This window comes from Odontomachus brunneus, unplaced genomic scaffold, assembly GCF_010583005.1.
Source record: "Odontomachus brunneus isolate Ranch 3 - 2012 unplaced genomic scaffold, Obru_v1 Obru_scaffold_013, whole genome shotgun sequence".
Lineage (NCBI taxonomy): Eukaryota > Metazoa > Arthropoda > Insecta > Hymenoptera > Formicidae > Odontomachus > Odontomachus brunneus.
This window is the reverse complement of record NW_022639463.1, coordinates 1,071,711-1,096,461: the sequence shown is the minus strand read 5'-3', so window position 1 is coordinate 1,096,461 and position 24,751 is coordinate 1,071,711. Positions and strand designations below refer to the sequence as shown.

The window sequence follows — 24,751 nt, the reverse complement described above, 5'->3', positions numbered from 1 at the left end:
CCCCCCCCTCTCTCTCTCTCTTCTGTTTCAATGAAATAAACTCTCTGCCAAATTTTATATAAAAATAGGATAAGATAAAAAAAATAAAAGTTTATCATGTAAAAATAATATGCTGGCGAAAAAATGACCATTGATATAAAAATAATTGCCACACATAATCAGCAAACATTCTACACATAATTATATTATAAATAATACGTAAATACAAAAATATGTACTAATCAGAAATCAAAGGTCGTATTATACAAAACATGCAATCATTTTGCTTTTGCAAGGAAAATAAATTTGGAAAAAAATCAAAATCGCTCACTCTTATTCCAGGATCTGTGCTAATGCTTATATTACCATGTCTCGAATTCTTTTAAGTATGCCATATAGTTCTTTTTTTATGGTAAACAACATATGATAGGTATACTAGAAGCACACAAATATATCGATATAATAGTTCAATATTCACTATATATCGTGTATTGTGCAAATGGTTCCCCCGCTTCGTATATAGATCATATAATTCTGTTATATTGTATAATTCCGTTATAGTACTGAACAGGATGAAACACACATACCTACTAAATACAGGAAGGAACCAGAGTCGTGCATTGTCGCCAAATACTTCCTGAAAATTATTATATTTTCCCAGGCTAAAGCCATCTTTGTCCTTTCCTGTTCGGAACATGGGGGTTCTGAAGGCCTCTGTGAACATGTTACTGATTAGTCAAATTTTTCAGTAAAGGACCACATTGTATACCATTGAGATAAAAATCCAGAAAATTACCTAGTGTCGACCTATTATGCACAACTAGATAGCAATGATAGAAGAAAAGAGAGTTAAGACTGACTGCGAACATCAACGCAACAAAAAAAAGGAAGAGTAGGTGAAATCTACCCATTCCATCTAATTCACCCTGCAAAAAAAAAGTTTACACCAGTCACAAAGAAGGTGGAATTATTGATATATATAGATTTGACATTGTATAATATATCATAGAATTATTATTATAATGTAGAGAAATATAGAGATCACTTACTCTCCAAAATTGTATAAAGTATTGCAAGGATGTGGCGGTGATAAACATACAGTACAGAAGTGCATATGCCAGAAACAACATGAAGAATTTATAATTGTGAAAGCCTACACAGTTGTTCACCCATGGACAATGATGATCCATTTTTAAGACGCAAGTACCACACACACTGCAATGATGTGCTCTATCAGGTTTTATCAACTGACACTTCTCACAAAATCGCATGGCTGAAAAAGAAATTATATTACTATCACAACAGACACTTGAAATTCTAATACCAATCCTCTCTTGCATCATTAAATTACGAATTATAATATATTTACTGTGAAACATTACCTCCTTTTATGGTACGATTGGTAACTGGAAGATCCTGAGCAAATCTTTCCAAAATTTGTCTCTGTGCCTCTTCAGTTTCAGCTTGCTGTAATTTCTCTATTTCGACATCAGGTATTTTAAACTACAAAATTTAAAAAGAAAAAAATGTATAGAGATCGCAGTATATTATTTTTAATAATTTAAAAATACACAACAATTAGTCATCTAAGAAATTGAAATTATACAATTACCTTATCTGGTACTGGCATTAAATCTGTGAATACTGTTTGCCAATATGACCATAAAAACATCAGAAATAGAACATGGAAGAAAAGTAGATAGAAACCTGTTAGCATATATAAATAATAAAAGAATTGATGTCATCTGGTTTTCCCTATATTAAAATAGAATTCTTAACACTGTATTAGTACATAGATAATATCAATAATAACAATTACAAACAATTAAGTTGAATAAACAACATAGAACATTGTATGACATAAGTAATATAAAAGATACAAACCTTTTTGAACATAATTGTCTATTGTATCTGAAACAGTCATAATATAGCGATATAATAAAAACTCTTTAAGCAAAAGCTTTATTGCACAACTGTGTCACAAATATATATTTATATATTTGTAGCAAAGTTCTACGATAAAGTTGTTTTTTTAATCTAATAGTCTTTGCATACTACAAGGGTTATACAAAGTGTCAAAAAACAACTACATCATCATAAAATCATAAACTATATTATTCCAAAATAAAAGATAATCCACTTTCAATCAGTTTTAAAAGAAAACACATCAAAAACCTGTGAGTTCCTAAGTACTAAGCAAACACAAAAAAACTCTTACGACACTGTATATATATGAAACGATGCGAAAGCTGGCGATTAGCCAGAATGATGGCTTTTATCCATGAGTCGCGCCAAAACGTCCACTTGTTTCGCATATACTCACAATAGCACAATTGCACCACATAAGCATAATAGGACCAGGCAACGATCGTCAGAATGAAGATCACTGGTATCCATTTGACGGCCTTCACGCACCACCAACACGAGCCGTTTTGCTTGCCCATTCTGTTCACCGCGATAGCGTGCATGAGGATGATGTGTGTCTTCTTATCGCGGCCCACATCAACAACGCATTATCTTTCGAGACAGAGCACAGCAGCAGCATCGCAAGCACAACGACGACGACGGCGACGGCGAAGGCTTCTCCGAGAAAAGCTCGCTGCTCCCCCTTTTTTACGAGGCTTCCGTGCACGGCGACGAGCGTCGAGCACGGAAACCCCTTATTGCGCAAGTGAACCACAGAAAAGAACCAGAAGGGGTCATGAACTAGTTTTCCGAGATCCTCGTATGCACAGCGCCTCTATGTTCCTGTCGCATTGATACCGTACCATTCACTAGAGTTAGGGTCACTAGAAACGTTCAATCGTCTTCTGCTTTTATGGCTAGCTAGCCAATCACAAAAAAAAACATAATAATACTCGGGTTGCGTTCCAAAATGTCCTTTTTGAAGAAATTTTACTCGATACTGGGTGCTTTCCATTTAGGCTGCGTTCATTTTGGCGCTTATAACGCTCTGACCATCACATTTCATCCTTATTCTATCAAATACTAACAAGGCAAATGATGCTTACACACGCTATAAGCGCCAAAACGAACGCAGCCATAATGAGTTTTTGCAAATATACGATATAGATACGGTAAACGCTAAAATGACGTCATCGAGTCAAAAATCAAACTGCGCATGCGTATCGATCACTTTAACGCTATTCAGATAACGTGCGAATGTTATTTCTGAAAAATAGCGTTCACGAATAACGTTGACGTTATATAACGTCAACGTTATTTGTGAACGCTATTTTTCAGAAATAACATTCGCACGTTATCTGAATAGCGTTAAAGTGATCGATACGCATATATATTTTGGTAGCCATACATGGCTACCAAAATGAAATCTGAACGATTGAGATTCATAAGTCAAGATGATTTCATACTTTTAAGAGAGATTATATCCCAAAATCCATATGAAGAGAGTGAAAAATGGAAAACAATTGCAGATCGTGTAGGATACTGTTTTATCGTACGTTACCGTAGCATTCACCGTGCAAAAACTCTTTTGAAATAGGCAACGTAAATACGGTATGAAGTCACGTGACTTCAGCGTTTACCGTATCTAAAATACGAAATTGCAAAAACTCCCTAATATGTATATAAAATATGTTCCCAGAAAATTGACTTGGTTATTATAACTGCGTTCCGAAATTCGCTGCCAGTACTAAAAATCTATAGTTCATGTCACGTATTCTATAGAATTTCAGCACTGGCAGTGAATTTCGGAACGCAGCCTAAGGCCGGTATTCATAGTTGATTCTTATTTCAAGACCGTCTTAAGTAATGTCTTAAGATGCGAATATGGCTCTGTGATTGGTTCATAACATCTTAAGACAGTACTTAAGATAATCTTAAATATAAGATCGGATTATGAATACTGGCCTTAAGCTTTCTCTTTAGTTTCGGTTGCTAAACAACTGCTGCTAAACGCAGCGCTACTACTGTTCATAAAGCTCACTATCGCTATCGCATTATTGACTTCGTGAACAGTCCTTGGTTTGCGTTGGTAGCGCGATTAGTGAGCTTCGCGAACACACCCTAGAAGTGCGTTCAGGGAACTCGCTATTAGCGCTATTCGACGCTACCGTGTCATTCTATCCTTGTTGTATATCTAAGGAGTGATAAAGATAGAAGAACGCGGTAGCGTTAGTAGCGTGCTCCCCGAACGCAGCTTAGTTGTCATTGGAAACTTAACCTAACCTAACCTCCGATCGTTATATTTGCGCAGGCAAAACATCATCATCTGTCCATCACACTCGGCATCACAATAAATCCTAATCGGAAAACTTCGTAATGTCAGAGTACGAGAAAGTGAGAACAGGAAAATTAGTGCTAAAAGGTGAAAAATCAAGGTACTATTTCATCGTATTCCCTTGTAAGTTGATATATTTTACGTATCCGTTCGTACATCTCACGATACGTGTCTCATCTTTTCAGACCGAAAAAGCGAAAGCATAAAAAACAAGAGAAAGAACAGAACGTGACTGTAGAGGATAAAGACACTGTTAATCATGGTATTTGTTGCTGTTATCGTATTGTTGCATAAAAATGAACAATTTACACAACCGATGTATTTTACAGGGGGATGGTGGAAGGTTAAGAATGTATTTGAAATCACGGGAACGATCGCTATAGAATTTGGGGATCGTACTTATCTGAAAGCACTCGACAACGGGCTGTTCACCCTCGGCGCGCCACACGACGAAGGTGACGGTCCAGCGCCAGAAGAAATTCTGACGGCATTCCCTATAAACGAGACCAAAATCGCTCTGAAGTCGGGATATGGCAAATATCTTGGCGTTGACAAAAAAGGAGTTGTTATTGGACGAAGCGATGCGGTTGGACCTATTGAACAGTGGGAACCGATTTTTCAAGTAATCTATGCATTTGTATCGAAACATGCTAATTATATCCATTTTATGGAAAACTTTCTTTTTTGGGGTTTAAGATACCCAATCTTTGCTGATAAATAATGCATGCTGTTTCTTGATTTTAAAAGTTTATTAGATAATTTTTGTTTTTTATGCATTATGCTTCTCCAGAATATAACTTGACCTCATTCTTAAATCTTATTATCCTTGTTCTGCAGGATAACAAACTTGCTGTATTACATAGTACAGGATGTTTTATATCAGTTACAAGTGACGATGATGTGATTTGCCAAAACATAACAGCTGGGCCATCAGAATATGTTATCATAAGAAGTATAACACAACGTTCTCAAAGTCCTAGTTGGGACATTCCAAAAGAGGAGCAGGGCTCACTGGCAGATGTTGAAGTAAATTATGTGTAAGTATTGAGATTTTATTGATACTTGCATGGAGTAAATCATATGTTGACTACATTACTGTTTGATTTTGAATATTTTTTTTTGTACTTGTGTCAACTTGCAGTTACTATTGAGATATACTAAGATTTTATCTAATATTACTTTAAAAAAAAATGCTCTTAAGTTGTTAGAAATCTTATTAAAATTATCTCCTGATGATCACAACTCTAACTTTTATTGATTGAATTGGTTTCCTCTTGTTTCTTGATATTTCAAAGTATTTTTTAATATCAAAGATATTTAATTTTACAGACGAAAATTCCAAAAATTTCAAGACAAAAAATTAAGAATCAATAAATCCGATCGTTCTGAGCTGAAGAAGGCAAGGATAGAGGGAAATTTACATGAGACTCTATTAGACAGAAGAAGTAAAATGAAAGCTGATCGTTATTGTAAATAAATTTGTATGTGTATGTGATTATAATATACCACTTTTATAACGTCCAAATTATTCATATCAAGTATAACCTCCAGATGTAAAAATTTTATTAAATATATGTAAATTATTGTTACATGTAGTTGTGTAATTATCACTAATTGGCACCGCTATATAATACATAATGTACATGAAGGGTACAGGATGAAAAGAGAACTCATTAAATTTATCGAAAAACCACAATTGTTCGTAATATCTATCTTATTTTGTCAAATGTTCACAATTATTCATACTATTATTGATAGGAAAAAGTAGAGAGATTCACTGTAAAGCAAAAAATTAACGTATCAAAAAGAGAATATTACAAATATCCTTTTGTTTATATTTTTTTTAAATCGACTATTAAAGAATGTGATAAAGAGATCTCTATGAAGACGATAAATTGTATAAAATTACTTCTCTGTCACCGATATACAATTTCTCTGAATTACCATAATGTATTCGTGATATATAAAAAAGATATCGTATCTAAAATATAGTTAAGTATTATTAAAAATTCTCTTATACGTAACGATCTTGAGTAAATTGAAAATCAAAAAGTATAGAGATAGAAGGTAGAATATTTTATATAAAAAAGAAAACGGAATGTACTCAATTTTGTTACTCATTTTTAAATTCAAAGAATTTTATCAATCGCTTCGACTGAGTTGGCACATTTTATACGATTCAGGCACAAAAAATTCATTACGTTGCGTACTAGAAAGGAACTAAAACAGAAAATATGTATATACTATATGTGTAGTGCGTAATATTAAGGAGGCCGATTTTCAAAATGTATCTCAAAGAGAGAAGCCGGACTTTCCAAAGCATGCGAAGATGTGAGAAATAACTATCAGGAAAATCGCTATCAAATCTATAACCTTAATTATTATTCGATGTTATTACAAAAATCAATAATTCGTATGCCTGGGGATAGGATAACGCAATACCAGAACGCTATCAACCGATATAATAGGCAATACATTGTCACAGTGATGATGCACTAAATGGCTTACGCTATCGAATACACGATCTTTTGTGCGTACCTGCAAGCAAAAATCTCTGCTATTTACCTTGTTTTTAATCGAAGTTCCATGAAAAAATCCGACGAAGTTTTGCAAGCTCCGAACACTAATTTTCGCGCTAACCATGATGTTCTTTATGAGATACTTACGACACCTTCGGGATCAATTAGTAATAAATGCTTCGGAGTTCCGTCATTCATGCTGGTCAAAACATATTGACCAGGAGAACCTTGAGATTCTCGAACCAAAAAGTCACCATCCTTGTAAAGCAAAACAAAATTGTAAAAATCAGGATAACACGTGTCAAACGACAATAGACAATTCGTAATCCGACTTTAATGAACATATTTACTCTAGTAAGCATAGATTCTGCTTCAGATCGGCTGACACTCCCGTGAAACCAAATTTCTTGCTTCAATTGTTGCTTTTGCGATCGGGGACTCAATTTGTTCATGTCTGATATTGCTGAACTAAATGGTTCTAAGATTCGTAAGTAAAATGCAACATAAGTCACACAATAAACGAGCATAAATCAAGATCGTTAGAGGTAGATCTTGCTGATGAGTTAGAAGATCAATATATTATTGGAAATTTAAATAACACATTGTATATTTACCCATGTCGAACACATCAAAAAGCGACGCTGGCTCACGATGATTATCCCTGTTGGTAGCTACGACAGTGTCGTTCACATAATTGTGTTCAGGCACAGAATTTAAGTTTGATGATGCAGATATAGTACCATCTGAGTTCAGATCAATCAGATTTCCAGTTTCTGGAAGAACGAAAGCATCATTTCCAGCGCATTCCGCATCGCGAGGTGATTTCACACGAATCATTACCTGCCCACTCTTGATGCCTATCGACGGCGGAGGAAAATGAATCGACTGCGGTATTTTGCGCGTGACTACGGGATGCATGATTGTGATGATGCCTCAAATTAGGTAAGGTGGACGCTGTATTCGGCAGAGGAGGTACTGGTGGTGGGCCGATATCTGGCGGCACTTTCCCGGGAAGATCGTTGTAATAATCTCTGTCTGCTTCCCTTACACCATTGAGCGCCGGGCTGCGAGTAAATATGTGAAATTACGAACGGTTGACGATACCGAGTCCGTATAGAGACGCAGATGCAATGAATTACGCAAACACTCACTGCAGCGAACCCGGTTTCGTAAGGAATTCCTTGAATCTGAGCTCAAACGCCTGTCCAATAGTAGATATAACATCTTGCGCCAAGCCACCTTTGCATTCAAGTACGTAACAAGCACGCCAGTCTAGCATATTTTTAGCAACATAAGCAACGAAATCCAGGATCTCCTATTAAACATGGTAAAATTTAGTGTCTTTTTTCCTCTTTCTTCAAAATAGGAAATGTGATGTTTCATATGCTAAATATGTGTGTATTGTATTGCATAACTATGAAGTGTTCAATGTAATGGTATCCATTGTTTTTTTACAATTATCTTTTTATATATAAAACATGCAATTTGGTGCATGTTCTTTACCGTATCACCGCCAGAAGCAAAAGATATACGTGGCATGTCATGTCTAGCAATGATATGTCCAGTTTCGATATTACTTAAAGATAAACTGCAGCTACTGATAGTCAGGTTTACACTGGTGGCAGTATGCTCCATGCAGGGCTTATCCGCTATGGCTCTCAACACTTTCATGTCAACCTAATGAGAATATATGTAATAAGACTTGTGGATAGAAGCAATTATTAGCAAATATAGCAATTATTTGCAAATATAACAATTTTCAATAATATATAATACCCATCTCTTCTTATCAGCAGACTTCAATCCAGCAGCTTCACAAACTCTATTTATACATTCCCTGACATAAAAATAAAAATGTTTCTCAAAGCATATATAAACTAGGAAGTATTTACAACAGAGCCAACTCTTGTAATAAAGTTAAAATACATAGCTGATCAACTTACTTGGCTACACATGAACGTGTTTCAAAATCCAAGCTCTTCATAGAGGTATATACTTCAAGACATCCAATATACTGCAATTATTAAACAGAATTAGAACATAAAATTAGATGATTTTTCTCTCAGTTGCTTTGTTATAAAAATTATTTAATAACAAAATTATTAACAGATTTAGCTGATGTTACACATACCTTCACTGTATAAGTAATCCCTTCTTTACTCACTAGATGATCTGGATGCAACCATCCTCGTGCTGGTTTACTAATAAAACTGTTATTGCTCGCAGCCATTGCTAAATTACAGTTATTTCAAAATATATATGTGTAAATTGATTAATATATGTATATCTTGTTGACAATAATATCCAGTTATAAATATTAAAATAGAAAAATCGAGCGATTTTAAATTAAACAAAAGGTACAATCAAAATCATGCGAGATTCAATTAGCAAAGAATGAGCAATTAACAAAGAATGAGACTAGTTATCGAAGCTTTGCATTAAATTATACCATGCGGACGTAAAGCTGCGATTAAAATATCGTGTCCTTGTAATACTTCCGATACATTCAAATCGAGTTGGAGAAATTGTCTCGCGTTTATATATCCATTATATCGTAATCCCAATATTAAAGTACAATAGATATTTGAAATATTATCATGTAAATCACGCCCATGATTCTTTCGAACTGTCAACGTCAGATCCTAATTGCGTGTCTAGCGATTCGCACTCAGACACTCGGAGATCGTACCTGATGACCAATTACTGGATCATTCGTCGGCGATTTAATTGTTCGTTAACTCCTCGACAGCACACCAATCATCGCGCGAGAGACGTTTGAACACTGTTTGCCTTGAAATTATTGTCGACAATTCCGATTCTGACGTCTATCGAATCCATGAGTTGAATCATTGACATATACTATACATACCATAGGCGTGAACTGTTCGATAAGTCTGTTCATTTTAGCTGTATCTTTTATACTCGGTTTCTCCACTAATCTTATTTTTTTACAATCCCGGTCTACAATAGGCTACTTTAACCTAAGCTTTAAAAAATCAACCAATTCCAGTTGATTATTCGCATTTGACTGTGATTAGTCAATTTCTTAAAACCCTATCAAACTATGGATTAAGATCATGGACTTGGGCCCATATTCTGAATCCTCTTTTATCTATAAAAGTGCCTCTAAAAGAGGCTTAGGAGCCACCTGATTGGCTGAGAAGCTATATTTAAGGCACTTTTATCGATAAAAGAGGATTCAGAATATGGGCCATTATGTCTATGATCTGGATGAAACGTATTTCGCGGTGAGTCACAAGGGGAGAGGAATGAAAGTCGGAAGTCATTATGAAATATGGCGGCGGCCTATACCCAGTGAGAAATGACTTACCGATAGACATTGAAACTGGCCTTAAGACCGATTCTAGCAACCGATTAGTTGCAAGTCTCAAGATCGCAAGAAAATTGACCAATCACAGTCAATTCTTCTTTGGTCGTAAGAAGAACAATCGACTATGATTGGTAAATTTTTTTACGACCTTGCGATTTTTTACGACCTTTAGGTCGTTCTATATTAGTTGCAAGCCGATCGCAAGCAGACGCAATTCTTATTACGACAGCCAATCAGAAGCATCAATGGTGCTATTGACGGTTCTGATTGGCTGTCGCAACAAGAGTTGCAATCGACTTGCAACTAATGTAGAACGACCTTTATGAAAATCAGTATGAAAGTTATATATTTTTTTAATTGAGATGCCATCGAGAAAGTGATAGAAGAAAATTTATATCAACGCGAAAGTTAATTGCAAATATAGAAACATCATAATATTCGCGTCACAAATATCAAGATTTCCCAGTTGCTGCAGTATATTCTCCAATAAAGTACGCTATTAATGTGTGTAATTGCGTATGTTGTGTAACGTCATCTTTAACGTAAAATCTTGTGATGTCAATTTGAGAAAACACTTCATAGCGTGATTTCTATACTCTCGTTTAATTAGAGGAAGTTTCAATCATGGCATATCCGGTAATTCTAAATAATGATCACAATAATTACGTTGTATACGCTTATCAACATATGACAATTGACGCATGTTTTGTTATTTTCGCATAATCTTTGCTATTATTATTGATTTACTTACAAACAGTGACGTTTTAACATATTAACGATTGTTATTTGATTGAAAAATAAGCATTTGTATCATTGAAGTTTGCATATTTGTATATGTTCTACCTGTTTCTTAAAGGACACGATGTATGGCTCCACTGCTTCTGGATCTCAGATAAATCCCGACATTGAGCGATGGTTCTCCACAGTGGACAAAGACAGGAGCGGGCGAATAACAGCCACAGAATTGCAATCGGTATTAGCAAATGGTCAAGGTGGTACTTTCTCTGACACAGCATGCAAATTGATGATCGGTAGGCTTATGTGTTACTTCACATATATATGCTTAGTCGTTGTATTAACAATATATTAGCCTAAGATAATAATTGGGCCTTTTTTGGCAAAGATCATTTTATCTGATCACCAGGTATGTTCGATAAGGAAAAGAACGGCACGATAGATGTATCAGAATTTCAAGCTCTCTTTAATTATGTGAACTCCTGGCTGGGTGTTTTTCGTGGCTTTGACCATGACAACTCTGGCAGTATACAGGAGAACGAATTAAATGCAGCTTTAACACAAATGGGTTACAAACTCAGTCCAGAATTCATCCAGTTTCTTATAAAAAAGAGTGATCTCCGTGGTCACCAGTCCATCACCATTGATCAATTTATAGTATTGTGTGTTCAAATACAAAGATTTACAGGTAAGTAGATGCTTATCTGTGTATAATATATAAAAAAAGAACATTGATAAATAAAGTAATTATATAAACAGAAATATTATTAGTTTTGATGAGAATTAGAAAATTAAGGTCTTTAAGAACTAAGTACTCTTGTTTCATTCCAACACTATAATACCCGTGACTTTTAAAGACCTTTAATTTTCCAATTGAGTATATAAATACATTAAGATAATAACACTTAGATAATTATTTTGGAGGATGATTTGATTATATTTTTTAAAATATATAATAATATTTTGGAGGATAATTTGATTACATTTTTTAAAATATATAATATACATGTATAATGTTACAGAGGCATTTAGAACAAGAGACACAAATCAAACTGGAACAATTACCATCGCATTCGAGGATTTCTTGGGAGTGGCTCTTAGTTGCAGTATTTAATATCAGCATATTTTAATAACAAAATTGCTAAAACACTCTTTATTGCCTATAAACACGGAAGAATTGTTGTAGATATAGTCGTAGATATTGTGCACGTCGCAAATGGTATTTTTCTATCTCAGGAAATAATGCAAAGGATATAGATTTACATATATAACATATTCAGGCCTATGTAATCTACTCAAACTTAGAAATTTCTGTCCAGTTTTTATATTTCGTGGCATATATAGCTAAGTTCTTTTATTTAGGTTTAGTTTTATAATTTAATTATGTAATATTCTTTTTAAATAAGATATATTTGTTAATAAATATAAGCGCTTAAACTGTATCTTGCCGATTCCACCGATACGCTGTTAGTACCTCAAATGACAATGAAGTATGTTCATCTTACATCCGTATGATGACAGAAAGTATAGTTATCAATATGTTAAAACCAAGATAAATATCACATGACAATGTTTAATGTAATATATATTATATCATGTAATATTTTTTATTGTACAATGTCCCATGAGTGAACTTGTGCATTAAAGTGCATTATATAAAAAGGGAACGGCACGATTGTCCGCATTATACCATTATTATATTAATTTTTACCAGTCATCTGCGATATCTAACATATTTGTATTACACCATTTTGATAGAAATTATTTTATTCCAGGAGTATGTAAGTAAAAATTTCTTTGATTCAGATACGCTGAGAGAAGCACGGAAGACTTTTCGAACTTGTGGGACTACAATGTTCTGTTGTACCACGTGAAACGAGCCCAAGAGAGAATACAAGAATTCGATCGATTACGAAGAGCAAGACATCTTCTAGATGCTATTTCGCTAGTGAACGATTTGCTTGCCGACGATTCCGAGATAGAGATACTAACACTCGCCGGCATAATAGTAAGGAGATTAAACAAGTTAGGTGTAACGAACGTAAGTGCAGACAGAGAAGATGGTACGTACTTTACGCTATATTTTGCATTTCTCTTATGAAAAACAGTAGCAAAGTTATATTTTGCCGCAGAACGTTGGTGTAGAAACGCGAAATTATCAGCTGCAAGACTCACACACAGTGGTATTTACCACTGCTGCACATTTTGCTCCAGCGGCGGCAAAAAAGAAATAACCTGTGGTTGCAGAGGCACCATGCCTGGTAAATATTGCTTCAACTTTGCTAATATAATGGTGAAATCTTAAAACAGTAGCTGTAGACTATGTAGACTATGAGCAAAAGAAAGAGTTCAACAAGAGATAGATGCATTAAGATTTATAAAAGCAATATTTGAAGTATCTCTTGTTCATAGCTTTAAGAAGACAAATAAAACTATTCTGTTTTCTGTAAAGGTGGATACAGAGGTTGCGGCCATGGACACGTTGGACATCCGGGTGTTAACCATTGGTCTTGCTGTGGATCCATATTGCGCAACGGACGTTGCTTAATCACGCGAAAATCCATACATCAACTTACGCTGTAAGTTTTAATAAGATAATAAAATGTCTTTTGGACCAAATATTTTTTATTCGGATATTCCAGTTTTTTCTTTGCGGATATCAATCATACAAAAAAAGACGAAAGTATTACTTTTGAACATGGAATGTTTCAAACTTGCATTTTCTTACTAGAAAATGCATTCTCTTATCTATAAATAATAAAACTCGAACTGAGACAAATAGTAATTGTTGAGGCTTATAGAGAAAAAGTCTAGTGTTAAACAAGCTTATCAAAGTCCAAGTGCTATGAGATTACATTTGTATATGCTGTGATATTTGATGTTGATAATTAAAATTAATCATTCTAAAGTCGAAGAAATAGCTGCATGATACAGCAACGATGATGGACTTGTATTGAACGTTTAAGGAAGAATGTCTTGAGGAAGAAGGATGCTGGTGTTATGGGCTACACTTTTATATTTAAGTTACATTAATATTAATTATAAATATTCGCAAGATACTTAACTAAACCTGGACAAAATACGTTCTAACTTACATTTTGAATCTTTGGAATGTATAATGTTTTGTACCTCAAATGACAATTATATCGTAACATTTGTTTATTTACGTTCACTTGCTCGTTACTTTCGTATTGATCACATGACGATTATGTACCTTAGTACGAAGATATTAAGATAAAATTTTCGTGGTCCCATGTATTAAAATGTACTAAAATGTTATACTTTAGCTGTACGCGACTAAAGTAAAAATGTATAAACTTTTGGAATATTGTATGGCTCCATAGTCATACAATATTCCAAAAGTTCGTCCAAATTATAATTTCCAGTTTACAACATATAAAACTAAAACGTATGTACCTGTAGGACTTTGCTAGGTTCTGCGATTCCTCGAAGGCGTTATTAGAAAATACATCGTAATCGTACTGAGTCAACAGATTATTTAAGACCATTCTCGCCCTTTGCAACATCGTTGTCAAATAGACGCTGGCTCGTTTTCCCACTCCGACAGCGTCTTCGCTAGCGTGTCCTCGATGTTGTATACTCCACATGCATTCCTTACACGTCACCTGGAAATCGTACACTTAATGCTTACTCCACATGTTATTCGAGTTAAAAAGTTATCAAGTATATCTCTGTACGTCATGTTTTCGATACTGTTATGTGCGTTAAAAGAGAAGAGTCTCGTTAAACCTGCTGACACGCGATGCAATAAAATCTCAAGGCGTGTATTGGGTGCGTCTGGCACAGAATCGTCCGTCGTACTTTGGTAGCCTCCCACAGTGGCCTCATTAAATGATTCGTTGTTCTCGCTTCTGTAATATTCTGTTGTTCATGTTGTCTGCCGCACTCCGAGCAAAAATTACGTAAACACGTAGAACACTGTATAAGCGCCTTAAAAAAGAAAGTTAATGTTCATAGAATATTTCTACAATTCTGCAATTCACGCTTTTTTATATTCTATTTCAAAAATATATATATTTTTTTAATAAGATCATGTTTCTTCAGACACGGCAAGATAAAAAGATTGCAAACAACGACGACGACCAAGTATCGATATACTCGATTGTTTTACCGGAACCTCAGCAGCGCAGGTATCACAGAGTACCCTGTTGACCAATTTGCGTCGCACAGTGTCCATGACTAAACGATGTTGCAAAGGATAATGCGGCGGCGGTATCGAAGAGTTCACGCCCGGCAAGTACGAGTCGCATAACGGACACGTTTCGCGAAAGCTGATCGTCGTTGCATACGTTCGACTGTAGTCTCGTGTATCGCTGCCCAGAGGAACGTAGGAAGCTGCAAACACACAGAGTTCCGTTCACGTTAATACGTCTTTCTCGACTGATCAAATCTGTCATCACATTTTCTAGTGAAATCGAGTTTCGCTACAATTGCAATAACTGATTGTCATTGATCATTGGATAAAATTTTTCGTTTCCAACATGAAAAGTATACGACAACCCGCAGCTACTTACGCCTGCTTATCAATTCGTAGACGCACGACAAACATATAGGATGTAAGCAAGGAAGAAGTCTAGGCTCCTCCATCCTCCGACCACAGCGGGGACACTGGAAATTCGCATCGTACGATAATCTGTACGGGGAGCGCATTACCTCTCTTGGCGACGCTTCGTCGACTTCGCCGCTCATTTTGTGAGTCAAAACGGGCGAAGGCTGATGCGTCAAGATCTTGGAGTTCGTAGACCAAGAAGCCGCTTTCTTTCTGGGATCTTCATTGCTGGGAAGTGATTAGAATCGCTTATGTTACACATTGCAAGAAAGTAATGCTCTCCTGGTTTTTCTATTTTTAATGTACTTTACGAATTAATGCGTGTCAGCAGATTTAACGAAACTCTTCTCTTTTAACGCACATAACAGTATCAAAAACGAAACGTACACAGATACTTGATAACTTCTTGCTCGCATATATAATGCAATTAATAATAAATTGCAATTTTAATTCGAGTGATTTTCTTTTTTCTGCATATTGAACATCACTCACCGTTTGTTTGTAGATCCTATCGTTCCTGGTTCGACGTTAACGGGAAACTCCTCTTTATTTATACCTTTGCTGTTGCACTCGACCAAACTCGCGTAGATATGATCACAACTTCCGAGCTCGCTATCCATTCCAGTCTCACGACCGCAGCAACTCTTCGAGGCTCGTTTTGCCGAACAGTTCGCAAAATCCATCGATTGTGACACGCTGCAAAGTGAATGTCAATGAGAGTACGATAAAACGATACATATATCAAAATCACACCAACGACTTACCGAAAACGAAGGAATAGTTATTGGAAGACGCGCATATGGATCAGCGGGTTGCTTGAAGGCTTCCAACTACTCGAAACTCGTTCATTACAGCACAGCGGGTTAAAAATAACACCGAAACACAGGCTACGAGCCAAACGCGCGTGGAACTTGCCTTGAATCATGAAACGTTCACCGCTCACGCGGAGTCGTCACTTTGATACTTGCATTTCTCATTCAGCGCATTATACAAAGATTTGCTGTTACTTCTTACGTGTGAATGCGATGTTTACTGGCGCAGAATCATGGCAAGAACAAAATACTCTATATCTATGAATCAATGAAAAAAAAGAACTTTTCTTCAACTAGTTTCTGGATAGGAACTTTTTCTGGATAGGATTTTTAAAACTTGAAAAATTACTCATTAGACAGGAATTATATGTAAATCGTGTGAAGTCGAAGACTTTATAACGATATTAATTCGCAATTATGTTCCATATTTGATTAAACAGGCGTGTAAGAGATACGTATGGATAGCAAATTTTATTCAGTATCCATATAGTGTAAAAATAAGATCGACAATGTACATATTAAAGAGTAAGCAGTACATATAAACGACATAGACGTGATAGAGTGCTTACTATACATATTAATTTAAATACTTTCTAAGGCCGTAATAATACTTAGACAAGCTCTTAAATAGTTCGATGCGACATCTGCAATCGCATCACCGATCACTGGCACAGCCAGAATCACGTGATAAAAATACACAGAAATAAAACTAATACTTAAAATAAATTAAGTAACGTGTGTGACGTAGTGTGTTATTTTCGCATATATATCTATGAACAATGCTCAGAGTTTGTCTACCTCTCTCATAGAACATTATTAACCAATACCAATCTCTGAGGAATCATATCATTCTCGTAAGGTACATAATTCGACTTTCACTCTTCATGACTAGTAGTACTTTAAGTTTGGCCGAACTTACACACAATTGTGCGCTATTTATCGTTGCGCCGTCGCCACGGAATCTCTGAAATACGCAAAATCGAAATGAGTGATATCTCGACTCTATCTTGTATTCACTTTCTATATAATATAATACGGGTTGCCGATATACTCGAGAGAAGAGACTTCTCAAATAATTAAATTTGTCAAACTTTGAACTTCGAACATTCAACACTTCCCATAAATCTAGTAGTATCTAGCGAAGAATTCAAGACGTATCGCAACATAAATCATAAATTCACTACCTCATGTTTTCACTCGAGGGCCAACCTTGATAAATCCATTTCGAGATTTACCGTTTCTTATGTGATTACCGTTCTTACTCTTACGATGCTCAAACAAGACATCGTCGGAATCGGTGTCGGACTCTGACAACACCATCTTGTGAGTTGAAACTGCAAAAAAAAATTACACACACACACATATTAAATTGTATATATTCAATTGGATATATTCAAATATCTTCTAAAATCTTCAAATATTTTCAAGTAATACAATATTGATTGTTATTGTCGTCTCACTCTGAAAAATTAAACGATGAAACAAGTCACTTACATGCACTGCTATCGTCTTCTGGTTCCGGTTGCAAGAGAGAATAACGCGCTGGTTTCTTCTTAGGTCGAAGCGAACGCCTTTTCCCGGCGCATATCCTCTGACACAAGCAAACGAGTCCCCAAATAAGTCCAACCCAACATACGACTAATAATAGCAATGCTATTATCACATACAGAATACTCCAATCTGAAAGACAATTTAATGAAATATTAGATATTGCCTTTTAACAATTCATAATTAGAAAGACGATGTGGGACACCTCCTATGTCGTCAGGATAAAAAGAATGATTTAACATACCGCAATTGGAGTCTCCGTTGCCGAAATACTTCTGTATTAAGTTCTGCATCCAGAATGCTTCGCACATGCATTGTCTCGTTTCCTGATCACACACGCCGTGACCTAAACATAATAACATAGAGATACGATAATTCAAAAACTTTTGAATAAAAATTTATTATAACTCCAATCCCACGCTTTATAAATTTTCAATTTTTCAGAACAGATAGATACAGATTGTTTTTGCACACACATGAATATTTTATGATATTTGTGATTATGATACTTCTGTGCTCTATGTTCTATATACCTGAACTAATATATACCTAATATATATCTAATATATACCTGAACAATTATTCTGGCACACAGCAGTATCGATATTAGCAACCGACAGCTGTAAAAGACCAGAATCTTGAAGCAATTTCTCCTTCAGTCTTTTAACCACTTCCGGACCCGGCAGCGCTATCTTTCCTCCTTTCTTTTCCACGTAAAACACCAAGACAGCCTTTCCGGTATGCGGTTCTGCCCTCAAATTGCGCACGACGATCGAAGCTTCATCTCGCAATAACATCTGTAGTTTCAACACCAACGAGTTCTTCTGCGACACGGTCAGCATGCTGGCTCCGATGTTCAGCGTTAATTCTACCAGATGCAATAATTGTGGATCTATAACAGGCGAAAAGTTTTAATTTATAAAAGCAGCCAATATTACAAAATAATAATATATTTTGTTTAGCATCGACACCGACCAGGTTTCACGATTACCGACACGGTGTCTTCACTGCTCAGACCCTGGTCATCCGTTACTTTCAGCCGAAAAACGTATCTACCGGCAATTACATCGGTTAACTGTAAAATAAAAAAGAACCAAAATAGTGCGATGCAGAAAAACGTATATCCATCATGAAATACTTGAAGTGTGATACAACTAATTCATTACTAATACTGAACTAATTCACGTTTTAACCCTCACCATCAAGACTGGTGACTTATCCGTGTCCTGAACTATAGTACCAATCGCAAGACTAGGCTGATCTCTGGTCCACAACCACTGTCCTATTCTCAAATCGTCACTTGACTGCGAGCCATTGATGATCAATACACTGATCGGTGCTGTCATAACTTGATCGCCACCAGCGTCTGCTTTCGGAGGCGCGTTTTTATCTGAAAAGTAAAATTTCTCGTAAATATACAAACTGCAAGTAGATATAAAGATGAAAAAACTGCAAATAGTACGATACATACTTTGGGTTATCTTCACATTGACTATATCCGAATCTATATTTCCGTTATCATCAACAACAGTCAGTTTGAATACGTAATCGCCCTTCGTCAATTTCGTAATATTCGTAACAGATTCATTCACGGCGGCGAATTCAGCATTATTAGGCCCGCTGTAACAGGAAGATGCAGCATGACAGTTTAAAGTACACAGTAACGCGACGCAAGATGTAACAAATTAAGAAAATTGTACCTTACTTGCTCCCAATGGTACAAAACGATCTTTATATCGTCCTTACTTCTTGTACCATTCAGAACAGCGCGTGTCAACGGCAATGCAATGCTTATATCGTCACCTGCGTCAGCTACAGCAAAATTAGTCAGAAAACTAATTAAAAATTAATATATATTTTAAACTTCCTAAATAAGTGTTGTTCAGTAAGAGTGGAAGGTAAGTCAATGTTTTTTGTCTCAAAATTTAATCAATTTAAGATATTGAATAATTAAGAAAATAGTCCCAATACCTTTCGGTGGTTTATTTGTCGGAGGTTTCACAAAAACGTGCACTTCCGCTGTCGAAGATTGTTCGGAGTTATCTGTTACTTTAAGCACAAACGTGTACATTCCCTCTTCCAGATTCGACAATTGTAAGTAAGGTGTTCTTGTGTTTTGCATATCCACAGCTTTATTTTGATCGGATGGGCTCTTCGTCCATTCCCAACTCGCTATGCCTCGATCGTCAGTGCTCAAGTTACCATTGAGCGTCAGCGTATTCTGAGGCAGGTAAATGATGATGTCCTGTCCTGCATTCGCGCTGGGAGGATAGTCAATCACTTTCAGGACCGTTATATTGGCACTTGTCGAATTGCTAATGTGATCAGAATCTTCCACCGTTAATCTGAAGAAAAATATCACGATTTATGAGAATCGTCTACAGAAAAGATATAAAGAGATAATAGTTTCTAAATTTTAGAGGAATCCTAATTGACTATTACGACTCTATTTTATACAAACATCACGTCAATAGCAATATATTTACATTATTTAAAAAAAAAGTCAATATCTATTTCATTTTTTCCAAATTTTCCACAACTAAAATCTCAAAACATCGATTTTTCCTCTTGGAAAAAAACATAGATATAATTCATCGACGAATATATACAAACAATAAATATACTAACTTGAATGTGTAATTGCCGGCAATAAGATTATTTAACTGGAGTGTGGGTGTATCTACAAGGTTGGGTTGATATCCAATCGGACCTTGCTGTAGTTCCCAATGATAAGAGATAACGCGATCGTCGTCCTTACTATTCGAGCCGTCTAATACTGCGCCTGTATTCGGTAGTTTAACAATCTGCGAGGCAGGAGAAATTATAGCGATTGGCGCTTGGTTGATGCGTTTCGCTAAAACAGAAATATCACAACGATAATTTCGACATCATGTACTGCGCACATTATTATTAACGATAGTATTATCGATAATGACATTATCTATGTTAATATCATCGATAGTAAGAATTAGTACTTCAACTTTAAAGATACGTACGAGGTAAAACGCTAACATTGGCGTAGGCTTCTCCGTAAGCGTTCGGATTGTTCACAGCCACCTTAAATGTATATAAGCCTTCCGACAGGTTACTCAACTTTACGGTAACGCGATTCTGATCAGTCATCGTTCCAGTGTGCCCCTCTGGCTGACTGAGGAGACTCCAAGCGTAATTATAATGTTGATTGCCTCGTTCAGCGGGCACGGTATACGCGGACAGCGTGACTTCATTTTCTGGCAGTCTCACTTCCTTGGAAACTGCCGAGACTAGTAGTTGCTTCACAGTCGGTTTCATCGATGTATTAGCATCCTTTAAGGTTTGAACTTTTGCCTGTGGTGTTACACCCAGCTCTGCGTTCTCTATCTCGTCTATGATTGTACAAATACCTGTACCGACAAAAGCAAAAACAATTAAAGATATAATTCATTACAAAATAATCATAAAGATATAATTCATTACAAAATAATTATTTTTACTAATAATATAACAATTGTGGCTTTGAAGACAATTTTTTTACATAAAACTTTATAAATTATAATTTATATATATATATATATACACACATGATTTTTTTAAACATAATTTTTTTTGTGATTTATATATATATATATATATATATATATATATATATATATATATATATATATATATATTTTATAAATATTCTCACTCTCCCTCTTTCCAGAAAAAAAAAATTATGAAATATATATAATTTAATAGTATCTATTATATAAATAACCCAACAAATTAAAATGTATAAACTTACCTGCAATATTTCTTCTGAAACCCAAAGGACATTGACAGGTTCCAACATCAGTGTTGTCATGTTTCACACAAATTTCGGTATCCAGACAGCTCGATTGATCTGTACAAGTGTTTTTATTTCCTTCATAGAATAACACTTGATCCTGTTCAGTGCCATCTGTACTCAATGTTCTAGGTATCCGTCATGTAACCAATAATGCATTAAAAAATTTTATTGTTACTTTTTAAGCCTTTCAGTAAAAGAAGAAGCTGGTTGTTAGCTTAACATGCTTGTTCATTCAATCTCAGAACTTACCCAACCATATCATCATTGACTTCCAGCAAGTCACTCCACATTTTGTTGCCCTCCACAGGTTTGACCAATACCATACTAGGTGGATTATCATTTACAAATTCAGGTCTGAACAGTGGTATGCACATCATGGAATTCTCACATTCTATATGGTAACACGTGCTGTTGTGCATAAATGCCACATTGCACAAAGATTTTTTACAGCATGTCATAACGCATTCCTGCATATTGGATATACGAAGCTGTGGTGTGAAAGTCCCTCCAGTCAAATTACCACGAGGCACATAACTCGTGAATACTCGTGGATACATGTCCGTGCATAGCAGTTGGAAATCCCACGTGGTGTAATTGCCGATGGAGCTCCCGAATAATAACAAATACAGTCCCAGGTGGTATATTCCAATCATGATGGCTGTGAAAGAATACAAATAAAAAATACAAATGATTTATATTCTTACAGAAAAAACTAGAGAGTCAAAAACATTATCGATGATAACACTAAGTCTGTCCTTTTCCTCTATTTCTGCACTATACTTCTGCACTAGTGCCATAAGTTAGAGTAAAACACATACTTTCTTTCACTCTAATTTATTGCATCAATCAGAAAAGGAAAAGAACAAACTTACTGTTTTGTTTGCACAAGTTTCCAAAGTTGTAAAAATAAGTATTGATAAATACACAATTCAATGAATAAAAGTAGTAATGGTGTGGTATGAAGGTGTGGCTTCAACTCTGCGACAATACAAAATGAAGAGAAAAGATTAAAAAGGATATGGGACGATAAGTTGGATAAAGAAAAAGAAAGAATTTTAACAAAGTTATGGAAAGAAAAAAGGAGAAAGATTTTTGGGACAAAGAGAACTATAAAGTTGTAAAAATAGGAAAAGGAAAGGAAAGAGTAAAGATAGAAAAGAAGAAGTAGGAATAAATAAGAATATATAAGAATAGCTAATAGATTTAAAAAGAGAAGGATGACGGATATCAAATAAGATATGCAAGGTAAGAAGTACAATGTAAGTAGGTTATAGAGAAAATATGTAATAAAGTAAAATTAAAAGCAGATATATAGACATAAGGATAGAAGATTAAAGGGATGTCTACATTGGAAGTAAGTAGTAAGAAGCAGGAAGTAAGAGTAAGAAATTGACCAACCACAGTCAAATGTGAGAAGAATAATCAACTATGATTAGTCAATTTCTTATTCTTACTTCCTACTTCTTATTGCTTACTTCCAATGTAGACGCTCCTTAAGTGTTAAAGTAAAAGGCAAAGGTTAAAAGTTAAATGTGTAAGGATTAAAAAAAACTAAGGTGTAGGTTAAGATAATAATTAGAATAAGATGTAATGTAAGAGTAACTATAGGGAGTAAGTGTGCAGATAAGTGAGTAAAGTAAAAAAAATTATAAACCAAATCTCTTCCTGGTAATGTAAGCTGAAGTAAATAAATATATGTACACTATACTTCTGCACCAATGCCATAAGTTAAAGTGAAACACATATACTTTCTTTCACTCTAACTTGTTGCACTAATCAAGAGCTATAAAGGAAAAAAATAAACCTACTGTTTTATTCGCACAAATTTCGGTCGTAAAGAATCGTAAAAATAAATATTGACAGATACAATTCAATGGATAAAAGTAGCAATGGAAGATGATGTGGCTTCAATTTGCGACAACACAACAGAGAGCACGAGCGTTTCACGAGAGGCGATGTAAATCCAAATTTAACAAGACGCAGATCTAAAATTCACCAATTTTGTCCAACTGACAACGTTGTCTCCGAGATTGTCAGAGTTACTGCGAAAGAACGCGACATATGCGAGACGTCGCGAGCGACGCGACACGATCGGCTTTCGGATAATGAGATCTGCGGAATTTCGTACCTGCTTGTTGTGGCACGCCAATGTTAAGCAAATTGAACAATCGTTGTCGAGGTCGAGAGGAACTGCCACTAGGTTATTCTACGATGATACATGTGTCGACACGCCGCACGAAACCCGTCGCGATCCGTCGACGATTATTGGTTCGGCTCGGTCTTACTTCGGAATGGTCTGCAGACGTGTGCGGCTTATCATATATTAGCAGCATGTTATTATCAAACAGCGTGCGGTTAAATTAATCAACCATAGGGGTAATTATCATATTTCCTGTTGTGCCGTCGCCGCAGCCGCGCTGGAATAACGATCGCGGTATAATACCCACGATGACGAACACAAACCAACCAACACACGTCTCGTCGCGTCGTCGCCAAATGCGACGTCACGGGCGATTACGGCGAGCTGTCAGCTGTCGAGTACATTCCCGCACTAAAGCGCCATCCAAGACGACACGGGAAACCAACAAGCTGTCGTCGCACTCATGTAACACTGATTACCCGCAGAGTCTACCGAGAATAACTCTCATCAAAAGCTCTTAAGGGAATGCTGAAGCTGAAAACTTTACCGACAGAACACTGATATTTTTCTGCAAAGTTTATGTCGTGTTGATTACACAGAATTACAAATACTTTTACGCAATGAAAGTACGTGCAAAAATAAATAGGAGTATTGCTCGATATGTGACGAAAACGAATAAAAAATTTTAATGTAAAATCTCAAGCTATCAGTTAGCGTAATATTTGCCTAATCCAAAAGTTCCGCAGCTTATTGTATATATTGAAAGAATGGATACTCCAAACAGAAAAATTTTGAAGAACCTTTGTATATGCATTTGGAAGCTTAAAAATATCGAAAAAGTTTAGTTAAGTTTTCCGTTGAATGTAGTAAAACAAAGCAACACATTCATATAAGTATATACAAGAAATACAAAAAGGATAGCGTCATTATGTTAGTGACGATCGTCTCTACATTATCGACACTGTTCGAGTTCGTCATCGACTCCAGCATCCCCTTAAAACTACAAAAAAACTCATCAAATTCTAATTGAGCTAATTAACTCAGTCAACAGAGTTACCAACGCGGAGGA

At 35.6% G+C, this 24,751-nt stretch overlaps 6 protein-coding genes across 18 annotated transcripts in view; 2 read left to right on the top strand and 4 right to left on the bottom strand.

Annotated features, from left to right (window-relative positions):
* The window catches only part of LOC116840926 (palmitoyltransferase ZDHHC15B-like), an 8,456-nt gene extending 5,789 nt beyond the window's left edge, over nt 1-2,667 (bottom strand). For 3 of the 4 annotated variants that reach the window (XR_004377443.1, XR_004377444.1, XM_032808271.1), the window contains exons 1-7: nt 2,303-2,667; nt 1,864-1,890; nt 1,592-1,686; nt 1,362-1,482; nt 1,029-1,252; nt 776-905; nt 567-693 (exon numbers count right to left, since the gene is read on the bottom strand). Coding sequence is in view for 1 of the 4 variants with exons in the window: in XM_032808271.1 (XP_032664162.1) it covers nt 567-693; nt 776-905; nt 1,029-1,252; nt 1,362-1,482; nt 1,592-1,686; nt 1,864-1,890; nt 2,303-2,447 (869 nt within the window). In the remaining 3 variants the exon portion in view is untranslated. The remainder of the gene's footprint in view (nt 1-566; nt 694-775; nt 906-1,028; nt 1,253-1,361; nt 1,483-1,591; nt 1,687-1,863; nt 1,891-2,302) is intronic. The other variant, XR_004377442.1, reaches the window with a different exon arrangement.
* A 1,460-nt stretch (nt 2,668-4,127) lies between these two features.
* LOC116841095 (protein FRG1 homolog) lies at nt 4,128-5,808 on the top strand. Its single transcript, XM_032808630.1, has 5 exons — nt 4,128-4,319; nt 4,405-4,481; nt 4,549-4,841; nt 5,057-5,256; nt 5,549-5,808. Exons 1-5 carry the CDS (start codon nt 4,261-4,263, stop codon nt 5,694-5,696), a joined length of 777 nt encoding a protein of 258 aa, XP_032664521.1. The 5' UTR covers nt 4,128-4,260; the 3' UTR covers nt 5,697-5,808.
* A 515-nt stretch (nt 5,809-6,323) lies between these two features.
* On the bottom strand, nt 6,324-9,610 carry LOC116841094 (SHC-transforming protein 1). Of its 2 annotated transcripts, none has more exons than XM_032808628.1 (11): nt 9,428-9,610; nt 8,870-8,970; nt 8,682-8,752; nt 8,515-8,575; nt 8,242-8,415; nt 7,890-8,053; nt 7,579-7,802; nt 7,353-7,511; nt 7,089-7,216; nt 6,886-6,996; nt 6,324-6,757 (listed from the first exon to the last, which is right to left on the bottom strand). In XM_032808628.1, exons 2-11 carry the CDS (start codon nt 8,966-8,968, stop codon nt 6,623-6,625), a joined length of 1,326 nt encoding a protein of 441 aa, XP_032664519.1. In that variant the 5' UTR covers nt 8,969-8,970; nt 9,428-9,610; the 3' UTR covers nt 6,324-6,622. The 2 variants fall into 2 exon arrangements, with proteins under 2 accessions (XP_032664519.1, XP_032664520.1); XM_032808629.1 differs by lacking the exon at nt 9,428-9,610 and adding an exon at nt 9,188-9,421.
* A 766-nt stretch (nt 9,611-10,376) lies between these two features.
* LOC116841021 (peflin) lies at nt 10,377-16,732 on the top strand. 5 transcript variants are annotated; one of them, XM_032808492.1, is made up of 6 exons: nt 10,554-10,705; nt 10,926-11,100; nt 11,214-11,492; nt 11,827-13,065; nt 13,257-13,383; nt 15,360-16,732. In XM_032808492.1, the coding sequence occupies exons 1-4, from the start codon at nt 10,694-10,696 to the stop codon at nt 11,916-11,918; spliced, it is 558 nt and encodes a 185-aa protein (XP_032664383.1). In that variant the 5' UTR covers nt 10,554-10,693; the 3' UTR covers nt 11,919-13,065; nt 13,257-13,383; nt 15,360-16,732. The 5 variants fall into 5 exon arrangements, with proteins under 5 accessions (XP_032664386.1, XP_032664383.1, XP_032664384.1 ...); XM_032808493.1 differs by having other exon boundaries at nt 13,714-16,732; XM_032808494.1 differs by lacking the exon at nt 15,360-16,732 and having other exon boundaries at nt 11,827-12,845; nt 12,937-13,065; nt 13,257-13,425.
* LOC116841020 (transcription intermediary factor 1-alpha-like) lies at nt 13,946-16,267 on the bottom strand. Its single transcript, XM_032808490.1, has 6 exons — nt 16,139-16,267; nt 15,867-16,070; nt 15,340-15,602; nt 14,937-15,160; nt 14,555-14,755; nt 13,946-14,430 (listed from the first exon to the last, which is right to left on the bottom strand). Exons 2-6 carry the CDS (start codon nt 16,055-16,057, stop codon nt 14,149-14,151), a joined length of 1,161 nt encoding a protein of 386 aa, XP_032664381.1. The 5' UTR covers nt 16,058-16,070; nt 16,139-16,267; the 3' UTR covers nt 13,946-14,148.
* On the bottom strand, nt 16,632-24,072 carry LOC116841019 (dyslexia-associated protein KIAA0319-like protein). Of its 5 annotated transcripts, none has more exons than XM_032808484.1 (14): nt 21,792-22,195; nt 21,498-21,667; nt 20,731-21,117; nt 20,363-20,588; nt 19,706-20,079; nt 19,435-19,546; nt 19,206-19,354; nt 18,934-19,124; nt 18,710-18,809; nt 18,306-18,626; nt 17,979-18,080; nt 17,681-17,866; nt 17,371-17,520; nt 16,632-17,150 (listed from the first exon to the last, which is right to left on the bottom strand). In XM_032808484.1, exons 1-13 carry the CDS (start codon nt 22,193-22,195, stop codon nt 17,372-17,374), a joined length of 2,871 nt encoding a protein of 956 aa, XP_032664375.1. In that variant the 3' UTR covers nt 16,632-17,150; nt 17,371. The 5 variants fall into 5 exon arrangements, with proteins under 5 accessions (XP_032664375.1, XP_032664377.1, XP_032664376.1 ...); XM_032808485.1 differs by lacking the exon at nt 16,632-17,150 and adding an exon at nt 23,671-24,072 and having other exon boundaries at nt 17,372-17,520; nt 21,792-22,200; XM_032808487.1 differs by lacking the exon at nt 16,632-17,150 and adding an exon at nt 23,539-23,643 and having other exon boundaries at nt 17,372-17,520; nt 21,792-22,200.
* Between the last annotated feature and the right edge of the window lie 679 nt (nt 24,073-24,751).

Coding starts and splice junctions, on each gene's coding strand:
- LOC116841095 (XM_032808630.1), top strand. CDS start 4,261: ATGTCAGAGTACGAGAAAGTGAGAACAGGAAAATTAGTGCTAAAAGGT. Junction 4,482..4,548: donor TAAAGACACTGTTAATCATG/GTATTTGTTGCT, acceptor TGTATTTTACAG/GGGGATGGTGGAAGGTTAAG. Junction 5,257..5,548: donor GATGTTGAAGTAAATTATGT/GTAAGTATTGAG, acceptor TTAATTTTACAG/ACGAAAATTCCAAAAATTTC.
- LOC116841021 (XM_032808492.1), top strand. Junction 11,101..11,213: donor AGCATGCAAATTGATGATCG/GTAGGCTTATGT, acceptor TCTGATCACCAG/GTATGTTCGATAAGGAAAAG. Junction 11,493..11,826: donor TCAAATACAAAGATTTACAG/GTAAGTAGATGC, acceptor ATAATGTTACAG/AGGCATTTAGAACAAGAGAC.
- LOC116841094 (XM_032808628.1), bottom strand. CDS start 8,968: ATGGCTGCGAGCAATAACAGTTTTATTAGTAAACCAGCACGAGGATGG. Junction 7,512..7,578: donor TAGGCATCAAGAGTGGGCAG/GTAATGATTCGT, acceptor TCGTTCTTCCAG/AAACTGGAAATCTGATTGAT. Junction 7,217..7,352: donor TTTTGATGTGTTCGACATGG/GTAAATATACAA, acceptor TACGAATCTTAG/AACCATTTAGTTCAGCAATA.
- LOC116841020 (XM_032808490.1), bottom strand. CDS start 16,057: ATGGATTTTGCGAACTGTTCGGCAAAACGAGCCTCGAAGAGTTGCTGC. Junction 15,603..15,866: donor ATAGGATCTACAAACAAACG/GTGAGTGATGTT, acceptor ATCACTTCCCAG/CAATGAAGATCCCAGAAAGA. Junction 14,756..14,936: donor CCTGCGCTGCTGAGGTTCCG/GTAAAACAATCG, acceptor TTCTTTTTTAAG/GCGCTTATACAGTGTTCTAC.
- LOC116841019 (XM_032808485.1), bottom strand. CDS start 22,195: ATGATTGGAATATACCACCTGGGACTGTATTTGTTATTATTCGGGAGC. Junction 20,080..20,362: donor GCCGGCAATTACACATTCAA/GTTAGTATATTT, acceptor ATTTTTCTTCAG/ATTAACGGTGGAAGATTCTG. Junction 19,355..19,434: donor TACCATTGGGAGCAAGTAAG/GTACAATTTTCT, acceptor TTCCTGTTACAG/CGGGCCTAATAATGCTGAAT.